The sequence below is a fragment of the Abramis brama genome (genome assembly GCF_963993115.1).
Source record: "Abramis brama genome assembly, chromosome: 24".
Lineage (NCBI taxonomy): Eukaryota > Metazoa > Chordata > Actinopteri > Cypriniformes > Leuciscidae > Abramis > Abramis brama.
This window is the reverse complement of record NC_139986.1, coordinates 23,754,249-23,780,455: the sequence shown is the minus strand read 5'-3', so window position 1 is coordinate 23,780,455 and position 26,207 is coordinate 23,754,249. Positions and strand designations below refer to the sequence as shown.

Below are 26,207 nucleotides of genomic sequence, written 5' to 3'. Positions count from 1 at the left end.
CAAAAAACTTTATATATATAAAATGTATATTTATATAAAAAAGTGCTGTCAAAGCGATATATTTACAAACATTTATGTTATATATATTTATATATATATACATGATACTATAAAAAGATGCTAGTGCAGCAACTCTTCCTGACTCGGTATCCATGGCAATCTCTCATCTTTATTTTCACCCTGACCCAGTCACCATGACAACCTTTAATCAGCTCTGCCTTCCCCTCACCCAGTCTCCATGACGACCTTCAACTGCAGCTTTTCTCTCCTTGTGACCCGTCACCATAACAACAACTCATTGCCCAATAGTGATGCAGGGGAATATGAAAAATGGTCGCTAGCACCACCTAGTGGTCAACAAAAATGTACATGGCCTGTTGTATCTTATTTCTCAGGAAAAAACTAAAACTGCAACATTAAATGAAAATTTTTTTTTTATTAAATTATTTCAACCAAACAGATGTGTTTGAACATGTTCCAAGTAAGGTACTCTTTGATACAGTAAAATAAGAGCTGTACAAACAAAAGAGCATGATAATAATTTGAGGCCCCTACTGGCAAATCACAAGCGCTATAAGAATGGAAGCCACTTTTGTTGAGGCAATTAACCACTGAGGTAATTGAAAGGCATGAATGGAGCTCTGTGTTCAGTAATGAACTTGCATGTCATTCTCTCCTCACATCACTCTGTCCTGATGGAGCAAAAGGAGCAGAAACCGCGACGTAAGTCCTGTTTTCGCCTTAAATCAACTGGTCTACATTTCTAACAGCATTTGAGCTGAAATAGTTTATTATATGCAGGGATGTTAGCCTATTACTCATTCAGGTTCCAATAAGAACCAAAAAGGTTTTACAGTCTGGTGGCCATTTGATAACCATTTACACAAACTTTTTATTCTCTAGTTGTTTAGAAAACCATCTTGCTTTAAAGACCCCAGAAATATGCTATAGTACTAACCTGAAGAACCAATAATGTGACAGCAAGAATGTTTTTAAAGGTGCGTAGTTACGGAATGATTCTGAACTGTAAAAAGCCTTGCTTGTAGAACTTGTATTACAATGTGTAAACTCGTAATTTTCTAAAAAGCTAACTTGTACCATGCAACCGCTGTGCCACATGACCACTGCAAAAGGTGTGTTCGACTTGAAGCGGCGCTGTGCCGACAGATCGGCGTATGATATCAGAGAGCAGCAGATGGAGCTTTATTTACGACATTATGATTATTATAATTACGACATGGCGTGAATGCAGCATAATCTCCAAAAACATAATGCCAATTCAGCCCTGTACAGCCAAATGTTTTTGAAGAGGATTCTTTGCTGAATCTGATGAAGTCCAAATAAAGAACCTTAATTTTTTAGCAACTTTTTTCAAATATATAGGCCTATTAATTGTGTGGGATATTTCTGCGTTCACTATTCTGACTTGTAAAAAGCATTCACGTGATCATAGAACTCAAGGGCGTAGATTTGGTTTGAACATTGGGGGGGTTGATTATTTAATTATCAGCCTCCTGATATTGTGATCATGGTATAAATATTGGGGGGGTTATCTCCCCCCCCATCCCCCCCACAAACTACACCCCTGATAGAACTCCCCAGACAACATGTAGGCCCAGATCTGGTACGAGTGGAATCCACGTGACCCAGATGTGGCCAACACTATTGCTGTCTGGGTCGTAATTACAATTTTAGACTCCTAATTTTACCACATGACCACTGCAGATTTATTTTGAGCAAAATAAACATTTAAGTCCGAATCCGAGGACATGAACAGCACTAAGTAGCCTACAGCGTCACGTGTTGTCTTCTCTTATTTACAGCAATTACGACATGGTTTGAACCAAGCATATATAGGCCTAAACCTTCATTTAATCAGCAAGAAATGTAACTTTTTATGAAATACAGATCAGTTTATGTGACTGATTATTTAATGTTCTGGGAACACAGTTACAATAACTTCAACAAATATGTAATTAATAATTATAATTTACCTCACTACTAGGCCTAGTGCCCTGCCCTTTTATGTATAGCTAATAATGCTGCTACATTCAAAACGACATTCAAGTAACTTATTTTATAATGCATTATTTAATAACTCATGCATCAAGCTTAATTAAAGCACACTCCTATAAAAACAGGAACACTGCGTGATTTGCGTTTGTGGTTTGTGGTGTTATTTTGTCAGTCTAATATAATTTTCTGCATGTGCCCGTCAGTGGTCGCTCTCGGCTTATTCCCTGTAGATTTTCACGCAATAATGCGTCAGGATATTCAAATACTCCGCATACATTATGCTCTTTCTAAATCAAATTTTAACTAGTTTATAGTTATAACTTTTCATGCTCCAACCACAATACTGATATAGAGAAACTGAACTTTATGTTAATTTGATCCATTTAGCTCCCCCTTAACTTTTTCCCTTTAATCCTTCAAAATGCCGGTGAACATGGCTGGATGCACCACAGACTGCGTCGAGAAGCCGATCTCCATTTGCTTCCAGAAGTTCGGCCGCTTTGTGGGAACTTACCCGTGGTGGTTCTTCATCTCTCCTCTGGTGATCTCTGCGGTGCTGGGGAGTGGTTTTTATTTCTTAGAAGAACGTGAGGCCAATGACATTGAGGATCAGTTCACACCTGTGAACGGTCCTGCCAAACTGGAGAGGCAGTTTGTCCAGGAAAACTTTCCGCAGAACGACTCGGTGTTCTCCAACCAAAGACTCTACACGGATGGAGTTTACGCGTCCTTCATAGCGGTATCAAGATCCTCCAACATCCTCACAGATGCTGCCTTTCAGGAGATAGTCACTTTAGACAGGAAGGTCAAGGAGCTGAATGTGGCTATGGGTCACGAGGTGCTCACTTTTGAGGGACTTTGCGCAAGACGGTACAAGAAATGCATACCTAACAAGATACTGGATATTTACAAATATTATGGTAACAATTTAGAAAAGACCGAGCTCACCTTCCCGTTCTTTCGTTTCGGATTCTCGTACATTTTCCTGGGCTATTCGGTTGGTGGAGTGAAAATAAACTCTACTGTTATTAAAAGTGCAAAGTCAGTGCGTCTGTTATATTTCCTGAAGGAGGATAATCGTACCAGAACAGATTTATGGCTGAACGAATTCCTTAAGGTTTTTCCATCTAATTTATCACTAAACTTCATTAAGGTAGGTCATATTTTATGTATGTAATGTTTGAGGACTTTATTGATGGTAAAGTTGCTAGTTGTCAGTACTGACTGCTGTTGTTTAAAATGCTCTCCTGATGTAACTATTCTTTAAATCTGAAATTATGATGTCCGTATAATGGTAATGTATGTTAGTATGATCATTTTCCTCAGGTGACCCATTCCACATCTCTGTCAAGGCAGGTGGAATTTGAGGCAAACACAAGGGATGTGATTCCCCTCTTCTCTATCACATACGTCATTGCCATTGCATTCTCAATTCTTTCTTGTTTGAGGTAGGCTATTTTTGACGACCAGTCTAGTTAGGCCAATTTTAATGCACACCTGATTTTGTTCAACTCTAGAATCCCTACTGTATTCAAAATGAATGGAGGAATCTTGTATGAAAATGATTCAAAAATAAGATTAGTTCTAAGATTCGTATGTTGTATTAAAATATATTTTGTCTGTTTTCCAGGTTTGACTGTGTCAGAAATAAAGTATGGGTTGCCACATTTGGGGTGCTCTCCGCTGGACTGGCTGTTCTGTCGGCTTTTGGGATGATGTTACACATTGGTGTCCCATTTGTCATGACAGTTGCTAATTCTCCATTCCTAATATTAGGTAAAAACTTTGTAAAACCAGTGCTGTACTATGTTAAAGGATTAGTTCACCCAAAAATTAAATTCTATCATGAAATCCTCATGTCGTTCCAAACCTGTAAGACTTTCGTTCATTTTCGAAACTCAAATTAAGACATTTTAATGAAATCTGAGAGCTTCTGTCCCTCCATTAACAGCTACGCAACTACCATTTTGACACTTTAAAAAGTTCATAAAGAGATTGTAAAACTAATCCATATGAATTGAGCGGTTTAGTCCAAATTTTCTGAGGAGAAATGATCACTTTATTTGATGAACAGTTTTAATTTAGGCTTTTTAAATTATTCACATTTATTCACATTTAAATATTGATCAGTGAACATAAAAAAAGCTCAACCGCACAAGAACAAACCTCATTGGTTCTTGCAGAAGCTCAAACGTGCTGCGTAACACAAGAATAAACCTCATTGGTTCTCGCACGTCAAGCGAACATGCTTGAACTTCCGTTTCCACAACTGATGTGTGAGTTGATGAATGTTTATATGTGAATAAAAGCCTAAATAACATCTGTTCATCATATAAAGCGATCGAGTCTCTTCAGAAAATTTGGAATAAACCGCTCAATTCATATGGATTAGTTTTATGATTTCTATATGAACTTTTTGAAGCGTCAAAGTGGTAGTTGCGTAGCTGTCAATGGAGGGACAGAAAGCTCTCAGATTACATTAAAAAGATATTCATTTGTGTTCCAAAGATGAACAAAAGTCTTACAGGTTTGGAACAACGTGAGGGTGAGTAATTAATGACAGAATTTAAATTTTTAGGTGAACTATCCCTTTAATGTATATTATCAGATTAAACAGGGATTTTTTGATGTGTTTTAAATAGGGATCGGAGTGGACGACATGTTCATCCTCATTTCCTGCTGGCAGCAGACGAATGTTCACGATCAAGTAGAGACTCGACTGTCTAAGACGTACAAAGAGGCGGCCATTTCGATCACCATCACAACGCTCACGGACGTGCTCGCTTTCTACATCGGCCTCATGACGCCTTTCCGGTCCGTCCGCTCCTTCTGCTTGTACACCAGCACCTCCATCCTCTTCTGCTACATCTACAGCATCACATTTTTCGGAGCGTTCCTCGTTCTTAACGGACGGCGAGAGAACAGCAACAAGCACTGGCTGACCTGCAAGGAAGTACCAGAGGAGTGCCCTATAGGTCAGTCGAAGTGGTATGAATTATGTTGCGTGGGAGGCGCATATGACCATCATACTGGCAAGGAGGAGGTACAGCCCATGAATCACTTCTTTAAAAAATACTACGGCCCTTTTCTGACAAAATCGTGGACAAAGGTCTTTGTGATTGTGCTTTATTGCATCTATTTGATTATCAGCATTTATGGCTGCTTCCAAATTCAGGAAGGAATCGATCTTCGTAATTTGGCAGCCGATGATTCTTATGTGGTAAAATACTACGACAACGAGAAGGCATATTTCTCTGAATATGGCCCAAACATCATGGTTGTCATCCGACGGGAATTTCCGTACTGGGATGAAAAGTACATGTCAGATCTTGAAACTTGCATTGAAGATTTCAAAAATTTATCTTTCATTGAAAAGGATATATTCACCTCCTGGATCAAATCATACAAGTACTATGGATATCACTCAAAACTCAATCTGAGTGCTGAAGATGTCTTCAAAGATAATTTGGGATCATTTCTGCGATTTTATTCCGATTTCAAACAGGACGTCAATTTCACCAACAACTCCATTCACGCGTCTCGCTTTTTCATCCAGACCGTAAATATCTCTACTGCCCTGGATGAGATGAATATGTTGAATAAATTAAGAGAGACAGCACAAAAGTGCCCTGTTCCTTTACTGGTTTACCACCCTGCCTTCATCTACCATGACCAGTATGCAGTAATAGTCACCAACACCATCCAGAATATTGCGGTTACGACGGCCGTAATGTTGCTCATCTCCCTTCTCCTCATCCCAAACCCTCTGTGCTCTCTCTGGGTGACTTTTTCTATCGCATCAGTCATTGTGGGGGTCACTGGTTTCATGGCATTATGGGATGTTAATTTAGACACCATCTCCATGATCATTCTTGTTGTCTGCATTGGTTTTTCTGTAGACTTCTCTGCTCATATATCTTACGCCTTTGTCTCCAACAAAAAGCCCAGTGCGAATGAAAAGGCAGTGGAGGCCTTGTTTCATTTAGGTTACCCTATTTTGCAGGGGGCTGTGTCTACTATTCTTGGGGTGGTAGTGTTGTCTGCTTCGAAGAACTACATCTTTAGAACTTTCTTTAAAATTATGTTCTTGGTAATATTATCTGGTCTCTTCCATGGCTTAACTTTTATCCCAGTTTTTCTGACCTTTTTTGACATGTGTAGTGGCACACCAGCTAACAAGAAATCAGGCCCTGAAGAGCAGGCCATGAAGAACAGTCACGCCAATAATGTTCAAGCAATGGCAAGGGATGTTGCGGTGAAAGAGCGGGAAATTTACGACAATCGCAATTTTCAACCCGACAACCACCGAACATGTCAGACTCAGCCGGGCTCTGCCATATGGATGATAACCGGCAATAATCATCATGTCCAAGAAAATAACATGTGTCTAGCAAGCACCATCCCAATGTTCAGAGTGGACAGTCAGACCTATGAGGTTCACATGTATACACCCTCTGATGATACCATGTTAAGAGTCAACTGTCAATCAAAAGGTCAAAACTCTGAAGGTCAGAATTGTGTTTTAGGAAATAGCAACCACATTCAAGATTCAAATGTTCCCACTCTTAACTCTTCTGATTTGGCCATTTTGTAAAATCCTTATACTTCATTTTCTTCTGAATATATCCTGTTTGTATGTGTACTACATTTATATGTTTCAAATTACTAATTAAATTTTACTAATGTAATATAAATCATCAAGACAACAACATGGCATTTTTTCTACAAAAATATACCTGGGCCAATGGTTTTAGGACTTTTTAGGGGTTTCAGGAATTAGTGGCCCCGATTAATCTGTAAAAAAAATATTTTAAAAAGCCAAAAAACACTTTTAAAAATATGTTTACAAAATGCATCACAAATGCAAGCAATGTACACCTAAATGAAACAACTAGACTTGTTTTCGAAACACAAGGATAACAAATTTGTGTAAATCGTTCATAAAACCTTCATAAATTGTCAAATTCAATTGAATGCAACAATTTACATAAAAATGGGTTTAAATGGATTTAAACAGAAATGTAATGTTTCATGAACGAGCCCAAATCTCAGAAAATATTGAAATGTCTTATTTTTGCTGGATATGCAAATATTTCTATTTAGTTATATATAAAAAGTAAAATTTTGTAGTTTTTCTTAATTTTTGTGAAATAAACTAACTGAATGCACAAATGTAACCATATTTTGCTCTGTATTTATGAGAGGTTTACAGTGTTTTCTTATGGATTGTTCAATGTGTAAAAGCTCATTAAAGACGTAACTAAATACACCGATTTTAACTATTTTTATTGGCTTATTTAAACAGCCACAAAATGATTCCTGCTTTTTATATTTTCACTGTTTTAAAATATATACTTTCCCTTTGCTTCTGTACTGCATGTGCTGTTGTACTTTCTTTGAGAAAAGAGGATTGCCCGAGTAAGGATTATAATAAGAACTGTGAATAGATTCATCTTTTACACCAGTTTTGTTTAGTATTTTTCATATTTGTGAATGGTTGAGGATTATCATTTTAGGGAGAATATAAATTTCTATTAAAAACTATGTTTAGTTCACTCAATGTTTACAGTGTTTCATGAGCCTATTTCTGCACATAGCTAAATATGCATGCATAAAAACATCAGTAGATTTATGCATCTGGCAGTAAAATGATGAGGCATGCCTGACCTTTGATCTCTTTGAACAAAATTGATGTTTGAAATCAAGATTTTAATGTTTGACATCCAATATCTGTCACACATAACAATATTGTGGTTAAGATTGCAATAATTAAGTAATGCAGCATTTTCTAAAGAGGTTTAGATAAACAAAACATAAGCACAAAAAAATAAGCACATTTCATTTTTATGCAATTCAGTCTCATGGACAAAATACATAACTTTGCATTACAGGTGCACAGAAATCTCACAGTCCTCATCTGAACTCTGTTTTATCAATTCAGCCAATGAGGATAGTGTACTGCTTGGATCAAGCAAAGCAACGAGAGGAATATTCACACCTATCTCTTGAAACAAGCGATTTTGCAATGTCATGGCCAGCATTGAGTCAATTCCTAGTGCAGTGAGCGCAGTTTCATCACTAAGATCATCAGTATCAACACTGCATATTTCAGTCATAATCCCTTTAACACAGTCATCCACTGATGACTGAACATTTATCCTGGAGTACTCAACTGTGGTGTTTTTCAGTTCTTCCTCCACTAAAGCAGACAGGCGAAACTTCAGAGACACATTCTGAGAAAGGACATGGTTCTTCAGGTTCCTGAAATTGAATTTGCAGACCACCTGCTGGGGATTGTTATTTAACAGACAGTGCTCTACTGCTTCGTGGATCTCTGTCACATCCATGATCATCAGCCCTTTTGTTTCCAGGAACTTTTGAAAATTGTCTTTGTTCCTTAGCAGGCCCAGTTTAAGGGGTCCCCAATTGATTGACTGGCCTGCAAGTCCAATATTGTGTCGGTAGTGGCAAAACGTGTCCAGAAAAGAATTAGCTGCTGCGTAGTTTGCTTGTGCAGCATTTCCAATGAATGAGGAGATCGAGGAATAGCACACAAAGTAATCAAGAGTCTGGCTGTGCAGAGTGGCAAGGTGAAGATTAAGAGCACCACAGACTTTAGGTTGCAGGACTTTTTGAAAAAGAGATCTATCAAGGGTTTCCAGTAATCCATCATGTAGCACAGCAGCACTGTGAAACACCCCTCTGATTGGACATAAGAAAAAATGTTTTGCAATCACAGAAATGGCTTCCATCACCTCTTCTGACACAGACACATCACACTGAAGAGTGAGAATTCTTACCCCGTATCTCTTCTGGAGACTGCTCATTTCCTCTTGTACCTTCTCAGATGGTGCACTCCTTGAGAGAGTGGCAATGCATCCCCCACCCCTGTGGGCAATAAACTTAACAGTTTCAAATCCCAAACCAGAGAGACCACCTGTAACTATGTACACACCTTTCTTTAAGAACAGCTGCTTTGTTCTTGGAAGCAAAGGGATGGCAGACATCTTGCTCCTGGTGTCATCACTGGCCAGAGCTATCACATCCAGAGTGCTTGCACTGAAATAAGACCCAGACTGTTCAAATGACTGAGGAGGAATACCTTGAGGGGGAGCCATCTGAAAAGTAGTGCTTTGTATTGATGGCCATGCTTTGTGTAAGTGCATTCCCTTAAGCCATTTCTGTAGAAGAGCTCCTTGTGCCTTAAGACCTGATTTCTGGAAGATTTTGGACATCTCCAGTGTCTGGAAGCAAGTTCTCTCACTAACCCTCTGAATTCCATTTATTGTAGAGTAGCATGGCTCACGGATGCCACATACTGCAATGATGTGATTTGCATTGACAACTCTTACAATGTCTGTCAGAAGCAAGGAATCATATGGAGGAAGAATCACAAAAAGAAGACATTGCTTTGTATTTTGGACTAATCCACTTACTTCAGTCTCTGTAAAAACTTTCCAGCCTGATTTACTTGCTATGAGTGTCAAAAACTTGATCAGGGCTGAGTCACGATCAGTAGAGAAGATTCCCAAACTTTGCTGTTGTTTGGACTTGGGTAACACACTCTGCAATATCTCCCAGATAAGGACAAAGTATGAAACACATGGTGCATCCTTTAGGAATGGAAGCCTTTTCATTTTGAAACACACATCTTCTGGGAGGATGACTTTGGAAGTTGCTTTTACAGGGTAACAACAAACAACATGGTCTCCCACTTTAAGTTTGCTGACATCCTTTCCCACAGCTGTAATGATCCCGCTGAAGTCAAGTGCCAGAAGACCGTGGTTCTGTGTTGTGTGCTTGTTCCAATACATTGTCTGACCAAAGTTTAAGTCTGAAGTACTAACTGGAAAATAATCGGAAGAGTGCACACATACCTTACTCAGCTGAACCTCAATGTTTTTCCTCTCAATAGTGTGGACTGAACTCACTGAAGGAAAAGCTGATAAGCCGGTCATCCTGTAGGGACTGGTTGTCTGCAAAGTGAAGTCCTGGGACTGTAGGGTTTTTGATTCAGTCTTTGCTTCCCTAATTGTGGTGACAGGAGTATGAGTTATTACAGCAGAGTAAACTTTCCCTTTGCTGATGAAGACTTCTGGACACTCTTGGGCTTTGTATGAGTTAAGCACATGAGCCAGGGCTTCTATATCCTCTGTTGACACTGTGGAAAGGTCAATGAGCTGGAAAGAAGTGCCTGACAACTCTGCAGCACATGCCCTTGTCATGCCAGATAACACAAATCCAGAACTTATACTTTCAACTGTTCCTTCTGCTGACTTGTACGTAATGACACGGATGGAACAAACAGGACTGCAGCTTCTTAAAGACAAAACAACCTGACGGTAAAGTTCACAGCTGTCTACCAAGGACTCTAGAATGGCTTCAGATTTGAGGTGACTAATATTCTGAGCACCCCAGATAAACAGGATCTCATCCAGTTCCATGTCTGCAGCACTGCATTGAGACCTCAACAGTAATTCTTGGACCTGCAAGGCTGAGTTTTTTGTTAAATTGGGTGGAGGAACAAATACAGATTTTGGGTGCAAATATGGCTCCAAACCTTTAGCGATACCCAAGGTGTCCTCAAAGACCAAAGCCTTGATTCTACTGGGGAAACTGCTCTCAGCATGAATGTCAACCTTCTGGTTATAAAAGAAACATGATTCCCTAATCTGTGCTTGCCTTCCCAGAAAATTAATTCTGACATTTCTTAGCTCAATCAACACATGTCCATCTTTGTCAGTGAAACAACCACAAACCTCAAAGTAGTCTGGCATTTCTTTGGTCAGTCTCATATACATGAACATGTTTTCACAGGGAGGTGCCGATATAACCATACTACCAATTGCAGAGGGAAAGCCAGGCCTGATGGTGCTAGAGACTACTGCTAAAACTGAGGACATTTGCAAGAAGTAATCTAGGACCACTGGGTGCAAGCAATACTCATATAGATGATTGAGTACTCCCTCTGCAATCTTGACACTGGTCACTGCTTCCTTGAATTCTTGTCCATAATGAATGTCACCAAGTTGTTTGAAGTTGGGCCCGTACTCAAACCCTACATCATTAAGAGTGCTGTACACATCCTTTGCTTCAATGACTGATGGACATCTCTCCAAAACAGCATTGAGGTGAATGGTTTGCTGTTCTATCATAGCTGGTCCCCCTTCATGGCTAATGGTGCCTGATGCATGCACAGTACTAGAGGACTGAACCTGAAATGTGGTTGCGTCCTTTGATGTGTCAACTGTGATTTTCAGAGGAGGGCAGTTTTTAGTTAAAACAAACAAACTTTGAAAGTTGATTTTGAGCTGAAATGAATTAAGAGGCCTCTTTGGAATTGCAGTTTCCATTACAGATGCAAAAGCCAATTCAACATACAATGCCCCTGGGGCAATTGAGACGCCATTGTTCTTGTGTTCCCAAAGGTAGGAGGTAGTACCTGTTGACAGATTGCACTTGATCACTTTGCCATCACGTTTACTTGGACTTATCAGTGGATGTGGACTGCGAGAGACTGTGTCATTTCCCCGTCTTACATCCTCAAAGTATACCTCATTTTTTTGACATTCAAATTGATACTTTGGGAAAGCAATAAGCTTTGTTTCAAACCCTTTGTAGAACTCGTCCCACTTCACATTGACCCCCAGCTCAAACAGTTTTGATACAGTGGTGAACATGGTCTCGTGGTCTTTATCTGGATGCACTGAAGTTAGCACTGTGGTGTCATTTCCCAGGATCTCCATGATGTTCCTCTGCAGAGCCCGTCTTGGACCAATTTCCACAAAGACTGTGTTCCTTGTGTGGTTGGAAACTAATTTAATTGCTTGTTCAAATGCAACAGGTTTTCGGATGTTTCTTGCCCAATATTCACCTGTTACAAAGTCCCCATGATTACACATCTCTCCTGTTACGGTGGAAAACAGTTCACACTCCATTTCATTCAGAGTTAAATGTCCAATGCTGTCTTTGATTTGGCCCAGTATAGGATCCATCATATGACTATGGTAGGCAGCAGGAACATCTAAGACGTGAAGGAACAGGTTCTTGCTCCTAAAAGACTGAAGCTTTTGGTGCACATTATCAATAGCTTCTTTATCACCTGACAGCACACATGACATAGGACTGTTCACAGCAGCTACACAGATCTTTCCAGTGTATGCAGGGAGGAGTTCCAGGATATTTGGGACAGCAATGTTACCAATGACCAGCATCCTCCCACCCATCACTTTGGTCTGTAGATTACTGCGATGGTAGACAACCTTTACTGCATCCTCAAGAGACAGCAGACCAGAGCAATGAGCTGCAGCAACCTCTCCCACCGAGTGTCCAAGAACAATATCTGGTCTGATGCCCCAGTGCTTCAAAAGGTGAACAATTGCAACCTGGATTGCAAAAAGTAGTGGCTGGACAACATTTGGTTTAGAGAAATCTTCATTGTCATAGCTGCTTGTGATCTTTTGCAAAATACTGGTGCATCTGAACTTCTGGAAATAGTTTTCCACCTCTTTGACCTTTTCCCTAAAAACTGGTTCTTCTTTTAGTAGCTGCTTACACATTCCCCTGTAAGTAACGCCATTTCCACAAAATACAAAAACCAACTTTAGGTCCTGCTTTATTGGGACTAATTTCTTGTTCATACTAGCTTCGAGTAGTGATTTTAACTCTGATACAGATGATGCAGTGAAGACTTTCCTAAATTTGTGTTTCATGTGGCTTCTTCTGCAGGCAGCTGTATAAGCAAGAGCTTGTAGATCAACTGTTTCATCTACCAAAATCCTCTGATACGTGTCAGCTATGCACAACTGAAGAGACTGATCCGTGGCTGCAGACAGTGGAAGCAGTTTTAGAGGTTCAAGATTGTGGCTGTCGGGGGCTGTAGCATAAACATACTCGCTGATTAAGGCATGGGCATTGGTGCCACCAAACCCAAAGCTGTTTAATCCAGCCATCCTTTTCCTGGATCCAGAGTACAGCCATTTCTCACTTCTAGTGGGGATTTTAAGATTGAGAGCTTTAGCATCTATGCTGGAATTTTGTGCTGAGTAGAACACAGAGGGGACAATGATTTCGTGCTTCATCATTAAGAGAATCTTTATGAGTCCTGCAACACCTGCTGCAGATTCTGTATGTCCAATGTTACTCTTAACAGAGCCAATAAACAGAGGACCTGAGCTTGAAGGTCTTTCTTTGGCGATGATTTTTGAGATACTTCCTGCCTCAACTGGATCTCCTACTGGTGTTCCAGTCCCATGAGCTTCTACATACTGGACATTTACTGAATAATTCTCAGAGGAGTAGATCATGTGAAGAAGAGCCTCCTGTTGGGAGATGGAAGGTTTGGTGATTGGTGTGACGGTGTGGCCATCTTGGTTTACTGCAGTCTTGTTCACAATGCCCCAAATATGATCAAAGTCCTCAAGAGCCTAAAAAGAGAATCACCAGCTTACTTCCACAAATAATTAACTGAATTTATTACATTTACATTTTTTATAAACCATATTATATCAATATTTTAAAACAGATTTCTTTTTAACAATGTAAAATATCTACCTTTTTCAAAGGCTTCAGTAAGACTATACCACATCCCTCTCCTCTGCCATAGCCATCTGCAGTACGGCAGAATGGTTTGCTTGTGCCCTCAGGTGAGATCATCTTTGCCTTGCTGAGGGCCACAAAGACGCGAGGCTCAAGTATGCAGCTGACCCCTCCACACAGAGCCATTTCACAGTCCCCTAGAGATAAAGTAAACAAGGATGATTAACCATGTATATGTCAAGCAATGAACAGACTTTAACATTGAAATAGTATCATTACCTTGTCTGATGGCCTGACACGCAGAGTGAAGGGCGACTAGGGATGAAGAACATGCACTGTCAATGGCAAAAGATGGGCCAGTCAGGTTAAAGATATAGGAAATTCTGTTGGCAGCTATACTCATAGCTGTTCCTGTGCCATTATAGTGAGTTATTGTGCTTGGACTGTTATTCAAAAGTGTTTCATAGTCCCTGTTCATAAGACCTGAAATCAAACACAATATATGGTTTCAATATCCTAAAAACACCCAAAAGTTAAAAATGTGAACTACTTTTATTAGATGTATTGTATTACCAATGTAAACTCCTGTTTGGGTTCCGCTCACTTTTTCCAAGGGAATCCCAGCATCCTCTAGAGCTCGATATGCACACTGCAGCAACAGTTTCTGCTGAGGGTCCATGAAATCAGCTTCAGCATCACTGATGCCAAAGAACTTGTGATCAAACTCATTGAATCTGAAATAAGACATATGTTTTATTACGTTATTATTTCACATTTTAGTAACTATAAACCTCAAATGTATCATCATGAACTGATTATTCCTACCCTTCAATGAGAGCCGCTTTTGTCGTCTGTGTTTTTCCTGGTTTACTCTCATCAGGATGAAACCACTCTGATGTATCAAATCTTTCATCTTGAATCTGTACCACACAGTTCCTGCCCTCCACAAGAACTTTCCAGAAATTATCAACACCCTCACCTGTGAAGGTAGTAGAGAACTCATACAAATGCACACAGCATTGTCACAGACTGTGTAAGAGTTCATAAACAATGTTCTAAAAAAAAAATAAAGAGTTCATAAAAAATATATTTACCTCCTGGGAAGTTGCATCCAATTCCAATGATCGCGATATCCTCGTCCATTTAGCCGGGGTTTTTTTTTTTTCAAATGATCATTTTATTTTATTTTGCACTCTCTACAGAAAAAAAAAAAAAAAACCTTAAAAATCTCTGAGCTCAGCTCAGCTGGTCTCATCATGGTTTTGACCAGTATTCATCAGTCTCCTACAACGTCTAGGCATTTATATAAAGCCTTCCACAGCTGAAAACCAATGGGAAAACAAATTTTTTTTTAACAAAGGGTCTTTAAATGTGCAATCCTTCCTCTTGTAACAAAACTCTGTAATTACAGACTTGGGTAGAGATGTAAAACACTGATTGCAGTTTCCCCTCACTGGAAACAATAAAGCTATTGTCTCAAAGCTATTGAGGTGAAACTCTAATTCATGATTGACATTAATGTCTTCCATGAAGAAACATATAGCGAATGATGAGAAGGCAGGACCCAAATGTGTGTAGACCACAATTTGAAATAAGATAACCAATGACTATCTCAGCACACCTAACCTGATACCTGCGATTATCAGACTGAATGGTTTACTGCCTGTCTTTTATTTTGGACCTTTGAAAAGGATCCAAGACCTTAAACCTAATTCATTTTTAGCCTTCATTTCAAACTCATTCAAAATCCCAGCTTTATATTCTCACTCTCAGAAAATGGCAAGGTAATAGCCTTTATTTATGTATATAATTTATAGTCATATCCATTTTCATTTCTGATTGAGAAAAATGGAAATAAACATGGTATTAATTTCAAAAGCAAGCACACTAATAATTTTTCAAACACAAATATATATACAGTGCATTCACCTGAGCTGTTTTGAACACACACATGCAGGCAACCCAAATGTGACAGAGGATAGCATACCGAAGTCACATTCATAACTGAACAATCTGTACTACTGTGATTACTGAAAATGAGACATCATGAGCAGCAGCCCACTGGCATTTGATTTCAAGCAAAATAATACACCATTTATAAATTAAAAGTTTCTGTGCTTTCTGTTTTTCTCTATTTCTTAAAATAACAAGGGCTTAAATCTGATGACTGAGCAACAAAGAATAGGATGAATAAAGCAAGTTATGAACATCATCCTTTACCCTGTTTTAGACTTAGCTTCTAAAAACAAAGCAAAACATTTACAGTTTAACTGATTAGTAACCATGTTCATTAGTTCGCTGCTTAGGCATATGTACTTTAGGCATCAATATACCGTCTCAACTTAATAGAATGTCTGGATTTCTATTTGCATAGTGTCTGTTTGAAAGCCAACGTGTTGCCTGAAAAATGAAAAATATTAAGATGAAGGCTAGAAAGTCTCGCTTATTATCAATGTTTATATTTACAGGTAAGGTTTTAAGATTGTAGCTTGAAATGTCTCTGTTAATCCAATAATTAATCATCTGGGATCCAGTGACTTTCCCTCCAGGATCATCTGAATTTCCTTTGCATCCAGAGTCTCATAAGTCAGCAGGGCATCAGCCAGCAGCTTGTGTTCTTTGCTGTAGGTCTTAAGTAGCTTCTTTGTCCTTTCATACGAGCTCTGAAAGAGAAAATTAGGAAGCTGAATTTCCACAATCATCAGATCAAATATCAAAGACAAACAAAAACTAAAGACCTACCTGCAACAACACCCTGATTTCCTGTTCTACAGCAGCCCGGGTCTCTGGGCTATGGTTTGTCAGATCATTGTAGGTCATGACCCCCAGCTGGTCAGAGCAAAGAGAGGTGAGTGAACAGCAGTTACAGGCACAACAGTGATTCAACAAAGGCTTCACACAAGTTTCTGATTACAACAGGACCCTGACGTTAGAGATGGGGTGAATGTGTGTGAAGTTTAGACTCTGCATGTGCGCTGCTCATTTCTAGAAATTGAGTATGAACTGAGTGCTGGAGAAGGGATTAGTACGAAACACAGATTTAAGTCTGGAATGTGAGCGCTCACACAACGCTAATGGCTTTTGAACACGTGGAAGGACTCAAATGGCTTCTCCAAATATGCTTCCTTTCTTTTTGAATATTATAATTTTTTCACTTGAAATGTGATCTGATGTAGATGGGGAGATTTATTTTTCTTTAATTTTTTTGTTTCCTGGAATCATAAGTTGAAATCATTTTGGAAAATTCTGATATTAGAATAGAAATACATGTTGTTTAGGTTGCAAGTTGGAAACAACAATGTCTGCGGTAACACCCTAAACTGTAAAATTACCATAAATACCATAAAATTACCACATTACATTTTATTTGCAAAAAATATTTTACATTTATTCGTTTTTCATCAACTCACGAACCCAGGTTTGGGAAATTATGGCCTAAATTATAAAATCATCACTAACTACATACTGTAAGAAAAAAAGCATTTTTAAGAGTTTTCACCTTGTCACTCATTCCAAACCGTGTCACCATCATCTGTGCTATTTTAGTGGCTCCATCAAAATCACTGGAAGCTCCTGCAAAAGAAACAAATAAACCGTGATGTTGATATTTCCAAGAATTCAAAGTAGCAAGGATCAGTTAGGAACACTTCTCACCAGTGGTGATGTAGTCATTTCCAAACACCAGCTCCTCAGCAACCCTGCCGCCCATGCTGATGTCCATCTGAGCCAGCAGCTGTGCCCGTGTCTCACTCCAGCGATCGTTCTCTGGCAGCAAGGAGACCTGAGAGAGACCAGAGAAACAGAAGAAACAGCACAATGAGTTTTTAACGTATAACCCTGTCATTCATAATAGCAAAACACAAAACTGATATTGGTTTCTTTAGAAGCCATAAATCAGGGAGATTTCAACTTAATTTAAACACATTAATATTAACTCTTTCACTGCCATTGATGGAATTGTCCATAATTTATCCAGCTTTCCATGTTTTCACTGATATATGGTAGGTGGCACTATTACGCATCTTCTGAAAGTGTACAGAATCTCCGGATCAAAACACAGGCAAAAAAAGGAGCACAAACAAGCAATAAAAGCATTGCTTATGCACATTGTTGTCTTTGAAAAAAACAGATTTTCTCAGCTTTTTTTTTTTTATTAAACTTTGAATGCAAGAATGCATGATATTTAATATAACAACAATATTAATGTACAGTAATGGAATACTGTAATGTACAGTACACATGGATATTCATTTAGAGATTTGATAAAGATTATATTTAACAGTTATTCTAAATTATTATTAAGTGAATGTTAGATGATGGCAACCATAATGTCAATGGAAAAATATCTGAAATGAGCATGCACTATTAAATATTCAATATTGACTGATACAGATAAATTAAAAACATTTATACTAATTGGCTAATAAACTATATGGTGACAATATTTCATGCATCAGATTTAGAAATCTTTATTAGTCAATCTGAAAAATGTTGGGGGGTATTTAGAAAATGAAAAATAACATTAACGTTATAATGGAACAGTGAGACCAATTACTCACATGTCCCAGCGAAGGGCCACGTGGCATGATGGTAGCTTTGTTGATGGGCATGGCGTCTTTGGTGTAATAAGCAACTATAGCGTGTCCTGACTCATGATAGGCTGTGATCATCTTATTTCTATTGTCTATCTCCACACTCCTGCGCTCTGGACCTGGACAGACAGAGAAGAGGATGTCAGAAAAGAATCTCTTTGCTCAAAGCATTAATCTCCATCACAAGCTGCAGAGACTAAGCTGTACGGCCCTACTGTCCTCACCCATCAGGATCTTATCCTTCGCAAACTCAAGCTCCTTCATGGTCACCAGGTTTTTCCCATCGGCTGCTGCTTTCAGCGCCGCCTGGTTCACCAGGTTCTCCAGTTCGGCTCCAGAGAAACCTACTGTTCCCCTGGCAATGATCTCTGCATCAACATCTACAAAACACACAAAAACAGATTATTTTATTCGGATTGTCCTATTGAGAATCTTTGGAAACATATTTGCTTTCTCTTAATAATTCTTACCAGAATCCACTTTAATTTTTTTCAAATACCACTGCAGGATTTCAGTTCGTCCCTTCACATCCGGTATTGGGACAGTGACCTGCATGTCAAACCGGCCTGGTCTCACCAGAGCACTGAAACACACATTAACAAGATGATGTCTATTTAGGCTAATCACAATGATTGCAGTTTTACTGAAATCATAATAGTGTCCTATTAGAGAAATATATGTCAAGTGATATTTTGTCAAGTGAAACCTACTTGTCTAAAGCTTCAGCAAAGTTTGTAGCTCCAATCACAATGACCCCTTCATTGGATTTAAACCTGAGATCATCAAAAAACTCAAATAAGACCCATGTAACTTCTTTCAAAAAGAGCAACTAAATAAAAAGCCATGGACTCACCCGTCCATCTCAGCGAGCAGTTGGTTGATGGTCTGTCGCGAGTACGGGTGCATGGGAGACTCGATTCTCTTGCCTCCTACACTGTCCAGCTCGTCAATAAATATTACACACGGTGCACTAGCTTTAGCCTCCTCTGTGAGAAAAAACAGCAAAAACATTTGTTAAAGGGTCATGAATTGAGAAATAAAATTTCCCTTGATCGTTTGACACATAAGATGTCATTGTACTATAAAACCAAGCTAAGAAAATGGCTTGTTTCGGATCTTGTCACATTATTACGCCTTAGTGCGATGAAAGACCTGCTCGGCAGATCAACATCTACTTCTACATCATTGCCTCTTAAGCCCCGCCCACCGATTCACACATGTCAGTAGTCTGATGCAAAACACAGCATCAAAACGACAGAGATGCCTCTAAGGATTACAAGACATTTTGAAGTGCAGAGTTGTGGAAAAACAGTCTTTGCATTGCCATCCTTGTGATCCTAACATTAAGAAAGCGTGGATGAACTTTATTTTTAATGAAATCCCAGTCAGATGGCGTCAGTAAGACACGGTTTGTTTGTTCGCTATATTTTCCTGCAGATTCGTTTTTAAACAAGATGCAGTTGCCAACTTTGGATCCGACAGTAATGTCGCAACACACAAGTGTGAGTACCAGTGTTTTTACCATGTCTCACTATTGCTTTATCTGTTACAGATCGTTTGATATTTACTGAGTATTTATACTGTAGCGCCGCAGTCAAACTGAATAGTGAATGTTGTGATTTGCTGTTCTTTCCCTTTCTTCAGCATTTATGGGGTTAATCCGTTGGATTATCATAACCCTAACCCTAACCCTAAGTTTTCAAAACAATTTCACACGTGTAATAGCGGGGACTTTGAAAATTATTTTAATATACAAAACTGTTACCCAATCATAGCAGTGGGCGTTTACTTCCAAGTCTTGAATGCGGCACGCCCATCAAAACGAGTGATCGAAAGAGAGGGTCAAAAACATGATAGAAAATAGCTGATTACTTCTAAATTAGGATGTATTTTTATGTCAAATTCTTGATAACATTATAAGTGGACCTCAGAGAACATTATAATTTACTTTAAAGGGATCATGAACTGCATTTTTTTAGTTAAGTAAGTAGTTAAAGTAGTGATTTTATTCACATCTTAAGCATTATGAGCATTCTAAGATTACATTTTTTTCCACAAAAAACTCACTGAAAAGATTTCTGATGCGACTCGCTCCGACTCCCACAAACATTTCGTCAAACTCTGACCCGGAGGCGTAGTAAAAGGGCACGTCTGCTTCACCTGCTACAGCTCTGGCCAACAGGGTTTTTCCTGTTCCTGGAGGCCCCACAAGCAGGATACCTGAAATATACATCCAGATTAGACATTTCTACAAAATTAAAAACAAAACACCTACGACCATAAGTAAAAGAAAAGTTGAAATTCACCCTTGGGAAGTTTACCGCCAAGCACAGTGAATTTCTGGGGGTTTCGCAAAAATTCGACAACATCCTGAAGTTCGTTCTTGGCCTCCTCTACACCTTTCACATGTTCAAAGGTGACATTTTTCATTTGAACAGGGTCCACGGCTGAATCCAGACCAGAAGTGGTGCGAAAACGAACTACAAGTAAACAGATAAAACAAAGCATACTGGATTCTAATGATCTTATCAGAACTCAAAAAGACAAGAAATGACCAATATTTTACAGCACAGCAACAAAGCCTTTCAGGCACTACATTGATACTTTATAATAAAAGCTGCAGAAGAAATTCAGCTACAGTCAACTATCAGTTCAATATATGTTAGGCAAGCAAATATAAGGAATTAATAAAATGGGAAACAAACCAGTGTCGGAAAATGACCCTTTACCCGAGAAGAGAGGGCTTCTGGACACACCATACAGGCCCACCAGCAGGAGGGCAAAAATAATCAGACGTGTCCTCTTTACAGAGTCTGTTAGAAACAGAAGACGTAAGAACAAACTCATTCATAAGAACACATTTTTTACTATTAAGCAGATGTGCGTTTAAGATATGACCTTGATTTCTCCTTGTCAATGCCTGAGCCTTCATGAAGCCCTCTGTGAAGCCAGTCTTAAAAGCATCCTGGTGAGATTCTGACAAGTTATTCTGTTTCAATAACTGTTCGAAACTCCCCGTGTCTTGTTTTTCCTTCATGAGGAGGCCCTGAGGACAGAGAATAAGGAAAAATCGGAAACAGATTAATCACACAGACAAAACCTGTTGTTTTTGTAAAGAGCAGACCTGCATGAACTAATACAGGGGTCTCCAACCTTTTTTCATTTGAGAGCTACTTTTTAAAAATGAAAGTGGATGAGAGCTACTCATGTAATACAATACTTAAATCTCTTAAATAATGTCTCATAACTCTCATATTAACAACTATCCAAACTGTTTTAGACCTAAAATAGTTTTTGTAGGCCTATATATGTCACCCTTAAATGTCAGAGAAAATAACAGAAACAGAGATTAAAAAAAATTATAGAAAATTGTACTTTGCATATTAAACTGTAAAAACACATAATTATAGTTGATTTTATAGTGCATGATAACTAGAGATGAAATGGCATGAAAATTTCATTTCATGATTATAGTGACCAAAATGATCACGGTTATCACAGAATCCTTTTCAAAAAGTACTAATACTACACAATAAACCAAGTTTTATGTCGAAAACCAGCAAATAACAAATAAACTTAGCATCAATATGCACTTTTTGTTTACATAAACATTAAAATAATAACATTAAAAATGATGGCCAGATTTTAAAGGAGTGTCTTGCAACATGTTATCTACTAACATGTACAAGTTCAAATAAAGTTTTGACAAAAAAAGTTTTTATAAAAAGATAAACCTCGCATATTTCAGACTTTAAATCATTTTTATAAAAAGAATGAGTCAAAAAAGATAAATTACTGACATTTACAATGCACATTAGTTTATCTTTTATTATTAATAGTAAAATTCTGGTAGCTACTGGTAGCTCGCGAGCGACGTGTTGGAGACTTCTGAACTAATATTTTGTCAGTGTCATGCAGCTCACTAACCTTCATAAAGACTGGCGTATAATTCTCTGCTTCTACTGGAGCTTCAGGACCAGACTGCAAATGTCTGGTCTTGGACCTCATTGTCTTGAAACCTCTGTTTTGGATCCATACTATGCATGAAAACAAACAAGACATACATTAAAATAAACCCAGAACACAATCCATACAATAGCTATAATGTAACAGCATGTATCTGAGTAAAGGCCCTGTTCACACCAAGAACAATACATAAAACTATATTAGCATCCACACCAACAGATGATCATGTTTATTATAAGCACAAACTGCAGTTGTTTCATTAGCCACTTTAAATGCTCAGGCTCTATAAGCTCGGGTGGATTCTTATTGGTTGTTAATGTTTTTATCGTTTATCAGCTGTAAAATATATCTTTGAAAGTGATTCCAATGATATTGTTCCAGCTGTAGTGTGGACTTCCCTATTCTCATAGAATTAGAACAATTCATAGAACATTATAGTTATTGTTCTTAGTGTGAACGGGCTTTAATTCTTTATATTTTGGTCATTAAAGATTACATTGCAGATGGTGCAGATCTACGCAGGCTGTCTGGAGGGGGCTGGAGGTTTGCCTGCGAAACACCGGAGAGCCAAAGAGTCCCGTGTGTTTGTGAGAGAACCCTGTGGTAAGATATACAATTTACATTACACAACAAAGTCAACAATAAATCACTTTGCTGACAACAAAATGGGCCTTTAGTATCCAAATGACAAGACTTCTCTCACAGTGTCTGAAACAGTTCGATAAAGGATTCGGTCTCTCTAAACCCCTTCTTTCTGAGAGTCTACTCTGCTCTGATTGGTCAGATGGCCCAGTCTGTTGTGATTAGCTTACAGCATGTGTCAGAAACGAAACGCCATTAGCATATCTGAATTTCAGCTCCGGATCTTCCTTAGTACTTGATACACAGTGAGACGCACACAAAATATAACACACTACATGAAAGGTAATATCTGGAAAAGCATAATGGGGCAATTTAAGACTGGAAAGTTTTTGGAAATCAGAAGCTGGTGCACAAAATTTAAACATCCTAATAAATAAGTTATTTAGTTATCTACTTGTGACCTAGCTTGTACAAAGTATTCAAGTACAGTAGATTGAAAATGATACAAAAATTGCAGTGTCATTTCCTGTGAAGCTGGAACAACTTATTTTTTAACAGATCTGGGCCCGTATTCATAAAGATTCTAAGAATCCTCTCAGAAAACTCTTAATTTAGCTTAAAAACTTTTACGTAGGAGTCTTAGCTTAAGAGCAATTCGAGACCGATCTGAGAGCAACTCTGAGTAAGGAAAAGACAAAAACTTTTATCCTAGTGAGGAGGCGGGGTTGACCCCGTTGCTATGTATGACACTATCTTTTGACGACTGTGATTGGTTGGTTGACCAAGAAGGAAAAAAAGATTTGAAAATTTTGAAATTACATGCGTAATTTTTCCTATTTGACAGTTCTCACACACACACACACACACACACACACATTATATATGTGTATATACATCCTTTTTTTTATTTACCATGCTGTTAATTTCCTATAAGGTATTTGATTGGCTTAGAATGATAAAAATTGTTCCACTCTTTCCAATTACACTAATTACTGGCATGTCTATTTAAGTGGTGGTGGTTTGAATGTTGGTTTTAATGTATCAAACATGGAATTTTCCCAGTTCCCAAATATTGTAATGTAGTGATTACTTTCATTTCTGGCGCTATGGCATTTCTGCGCTGTATCGGAGATATTAGCGTGTCTCTAAAAAGATCTGTCACAAACATGATCCCTGCACGATCTAATATATAGCTTCTTATTAACTCACTGTCATCCATTGTCTGCAACACATTTCTTCTCCTTCTTCGTCTTTCTGTCATTTTCTCCTCTGCTAAAGAAACTCTTAAGCCTCTTAAAAGTCCTCGTCCGTGCTCCTAACAATGTTTACCTTAAGACCTCTTTTAAGGGTTAAGATGCTTTCTGAAATACTTTTTTCTTTACTAGGATTTTTTCTTAAATTTTAAGAGTAAACGCCCACATTTCTAAGAATTTTCTTAGAATTTTGTCACTAGGAGCTACTCTTTGCATTAAGATTCTTTATGAATACGGGCCCTGGTCTACTGAAAAGAAGAATAAACCTAATTATTGAGCTAACAAAAATTCAAAGAGACAAATATACTTCAAAACATGATACCATCACTTTATGTTATGGTTAACCTTACCATTTTTGTTTTGGAAGAAGGAGGGGGCAGACATGTGAGATGTTCTCCATGCTGTTGAGTTTTGAGCAGCGCTGGAGATGGATCTCTCCTCTGGATCTATAGAAGGCAGCAGGCGCTCCAGAACATCACGTACATGACTGAACCTCAGCTCGGACAGACCCAGGTCCCTCAAGTTTACTTTCGCCTGTGAAAACAAGACGGTTAGAACCATGAAGCGCAGTGGAAACCAGTGTTATTTTAGTATCACTGAGATAATTCTCAATGTTGTTTTTATTTTTTATATTTTTCATTTTAGTGATAGTTTTAGTAATTAGTTTTTTATTTTTTTTATTTTTTTATGTCAGTATCGTTTTTTTATCATTTTTATTTCAGTTTTAGTTATTCTACTACAAGTTAAACTAAACGAAAATGACAACTTGGGCCTTGGTTGGCAACTAGCTGGGAAAAAAAATAAGTTTAAAGGGATAGTTCACCCAAAAATGACAATTCAGTCATCATTTACTCAGCCTCAAGTTGTTCCTAACATGAGTGAATTTCTTTCTTCTGCTGAAGTCAAAAGAAGATCATTTGAAGAATGTCGGTAACCAAAGAGTTTCTGTTCCCCATTGACTTCCATAGTATTTTTTTGTTTTTGTTTCATACTATGGAAGGTATTATCTTCTTTTGTGTTCAGCAGAAGAAAGAAATTTATACAGGTTCAGAACAACTTCAGGGTGAGTAAATGATGACTGAATTAACATTTTTGGGTGAACTATCCTTTTAATTATATTGTATTTCAGTTAACGTCAATTTTATTTAAAGCAACAAAATTAGTCTGAGTAAACTATAATAACCTTGGTGTAAACATGAACATGCACTGCTTTAAAACATTGTGAGTGCGGTATGCGTGACTGTCATACCTCATTGAGGAGTGGGTCATGTTCAGGTTTAAGGTCTCTCTGTAGACTCTGCACCGATGTGGTTACGGCTGAGTTGGCTGAACTCTTCAGGTACTGAACCACATTGATTAGATGGGTCAAAGGCACTGTTCCCTAAAAAAAGTACCAAAAAAGTACATTTTGGTCACATTGCATAACTTGGTTTGGAGAACAAACTTGGTTTGGTTAGCAAATAAATAATAAAATTGTATTACGTTAACACAGTCACAGAGACAGATAAGCTCTCCATGTATGACTGATACTATAGTGTGTTGATCTGTAGGTCAGTTATATCACTACTGACATACTATTGAAACACCCTTCAGACACCTTCACACTCAGTCTCACTATTAAACACACTTTCACAGCTGTTGTTGAACAACAACCAGAATGAATGTAATAATACATAACCATGTAATCAATATCACTATTATTGATTCAAATAATTAAATATATAATACATGTATACAGAGTATCTGTATAATTGTGTTTTCAATCAACAGTGAAGAAAAACAAAAGAAATTCGCTACAGATGATTTTATTAAATAAATACAGTCAATCAGATGATGTAATCTGTTTGATGGCCCATCTAAATAGCGTCAGAATGTGCCAGAAATAGGCTGTCATTAACATAAACTTTCAATAGCAGACAATATTATTGTTTTAAATAACAATTTTCATCAGACTTAAATGAGCAAGATCAAAGTTTGTCTTGAAAACCCCCATTCACACTGGTTTCTCGTTCACGTTCATTAATACTCTCGACAGTCACTCATTTATTTACAAAACGGGCTTCGACGACAACTTTTTAAAGCAATGAAATATCTTCATACCTGCGACTGAAAGGTTGTGGGCAGAGAAAACATATTTTGCTTAGATTTTCGCTGAGGTATTCGTGTGCTCCTGTCAGATCCGCTTCTGTTATGTTCCTAGGTTATGACAACAGGCGTTGTTAATCTCACCGATGACTTCACCATAATCTTTACTCTACGA

General features: G+C 38.2%; 3 protein-coding genes across 4 annotated transcripts; 1 reads left to right on the top strand and 2 right to left on the bottom strand.

Moving 5' to 3' along the window:
* The first annotated feature begins 685 nt into the window (after positions 1 to 685).
* ptchd3a (patched domain containing 3a) lies at positions 686 to 7,285 on the top strand. 2 transcript variants are annotated; one of them, XM_084103004.1, is made up of 5 exons: positions 686 to 723; positions 2,469 to 3,169; positions 3,343 to 3,464; positions 3,647 to 3,792; positions 4,659 to 7,285. In XM_084103004.1, exons 1-5 carry the CDS (start codon positions 696 to 698, stop codon positions 6,608 to 6,610), a joined length of 2,949 nt encoding a protein of 982 aa, XP_083959130.1. In that variant the 5' UTR covers positions 686 to 695; the 3' UTR covers positions 6,611 to 7,285. The 2 variants fall into 2 exon arrangements, with proteins under 2 accessions (XP_083959130.1, XP_083959129.1); XM_084103003.1 differs by lacking the exon at positions 686 to 723 and having other exon boundaries at positions 2,221 to 3,169.
* Positions 7,286 to 7,775: 490 nt separating this feature from the next.
* On the bottom strand, positions 7,776 to 14,697 carry pks1 (polyketide synthase 1; the record flags this gene model as incomplete). The annotated part of the gene is made up of 6 exons (XM_084102846.1): positions 7,776 to 13,442; positions 13,570 to 13,751; positions 13,834 to 14,037; positions 14,128 to 14,288; positions 14,380 to 14,533; positions 14,649 to 14,697. The coding sequence occupies 6 exons, from the start codon at positions 14,695 to 14,697 to the stop codon at positions 7,902 to 7,904; spliced, it is 6,291 nt and encodes a 2,096-aa protein (XP_083958972.1). The 3' UTR covers positions 7,776 to 7,901.
* Positions 14,698 to 15,334: 637 nt separating this feature from the next.
* On the bottom strand, positions 15,335 to 26,207 carry yme1l1a (YME1-like 1a). The gene is made up of 18 exons (XM_084103329.1): positions 26,048 to 26,207; positions 25,197 to 25,328; positions 24,298 to 24,481; positions 22,609 to 22,710; positions 22,074 to 22,183; positions 21,045 to 21,192; positions 20,852 to 20,959; positions 20,453 to 20,626; positions 20,214 to 20,366; positions 19,000 to 19,132; positions 18,857 to 18,919; positions 18,617 to 18,729; positions 18,371 to 18,526; positions 18,114 to 18,265; positions 17,209 to 17,335; positions 17,054 to 17,127; positions 16,297 to 16,383; positions 15,335 to 16,217 (listed from the first exon to the last, which is right to left on the bottom strand). Exons 1-18 carry the CDS (start codon positions 26,078 to 26,080, stop codon positions 16,074 to 16,076), a joined length of 2,193 nt encoding a protein of 730 aa, XP_083959455.1. The 5' UTR covers positions 26,081 to 26,207; the 3' UTR covers positions 15,335 to 16,073.

Coding starts and splice junctions, on each gene's coding strand:
- ptchd3a (XM_084103003.1), top strand. CDS start 2,438: ATGCCGGTGAACATGGCTGGATGCACCACAGACTGCGTCGAGAAGCCG. Junction 3,465..3,646: donor TCAATTCTTTCTTGTTTGAG/GTAGGCTATTTT, acceptor TCTGTTTTCCAG/GTTTGACTGTGTCAGAAATA. Junction 3,793..4,658: donor TTCTCCATTCCTAATATTAG/GTAAAAACTTTG, acceptor TGTTTTAAATAG/GGATCGGAGTGGACGACATG.
- yme1l1a (XM_084103329.1), bottom strand. CDS start 26,080: ATGTTTTCTCTGCCCACAACCTTTCAGTCGCAG. Junction 18,920..18,999: donor CTGCTCGCTGAGATGGACGG/GTGAGTCCATGG, acceptor TGATGATCTCAG/GTTTAAATCCAATGAAGGGG. Junction 17,336..18,113: donor GTGGCCCTTCGCTGGGACAT/GTGAGTAATTGG, acceptor GGTCTCTCTCAG/GTCTCCTTGCTGCCAGAGAA.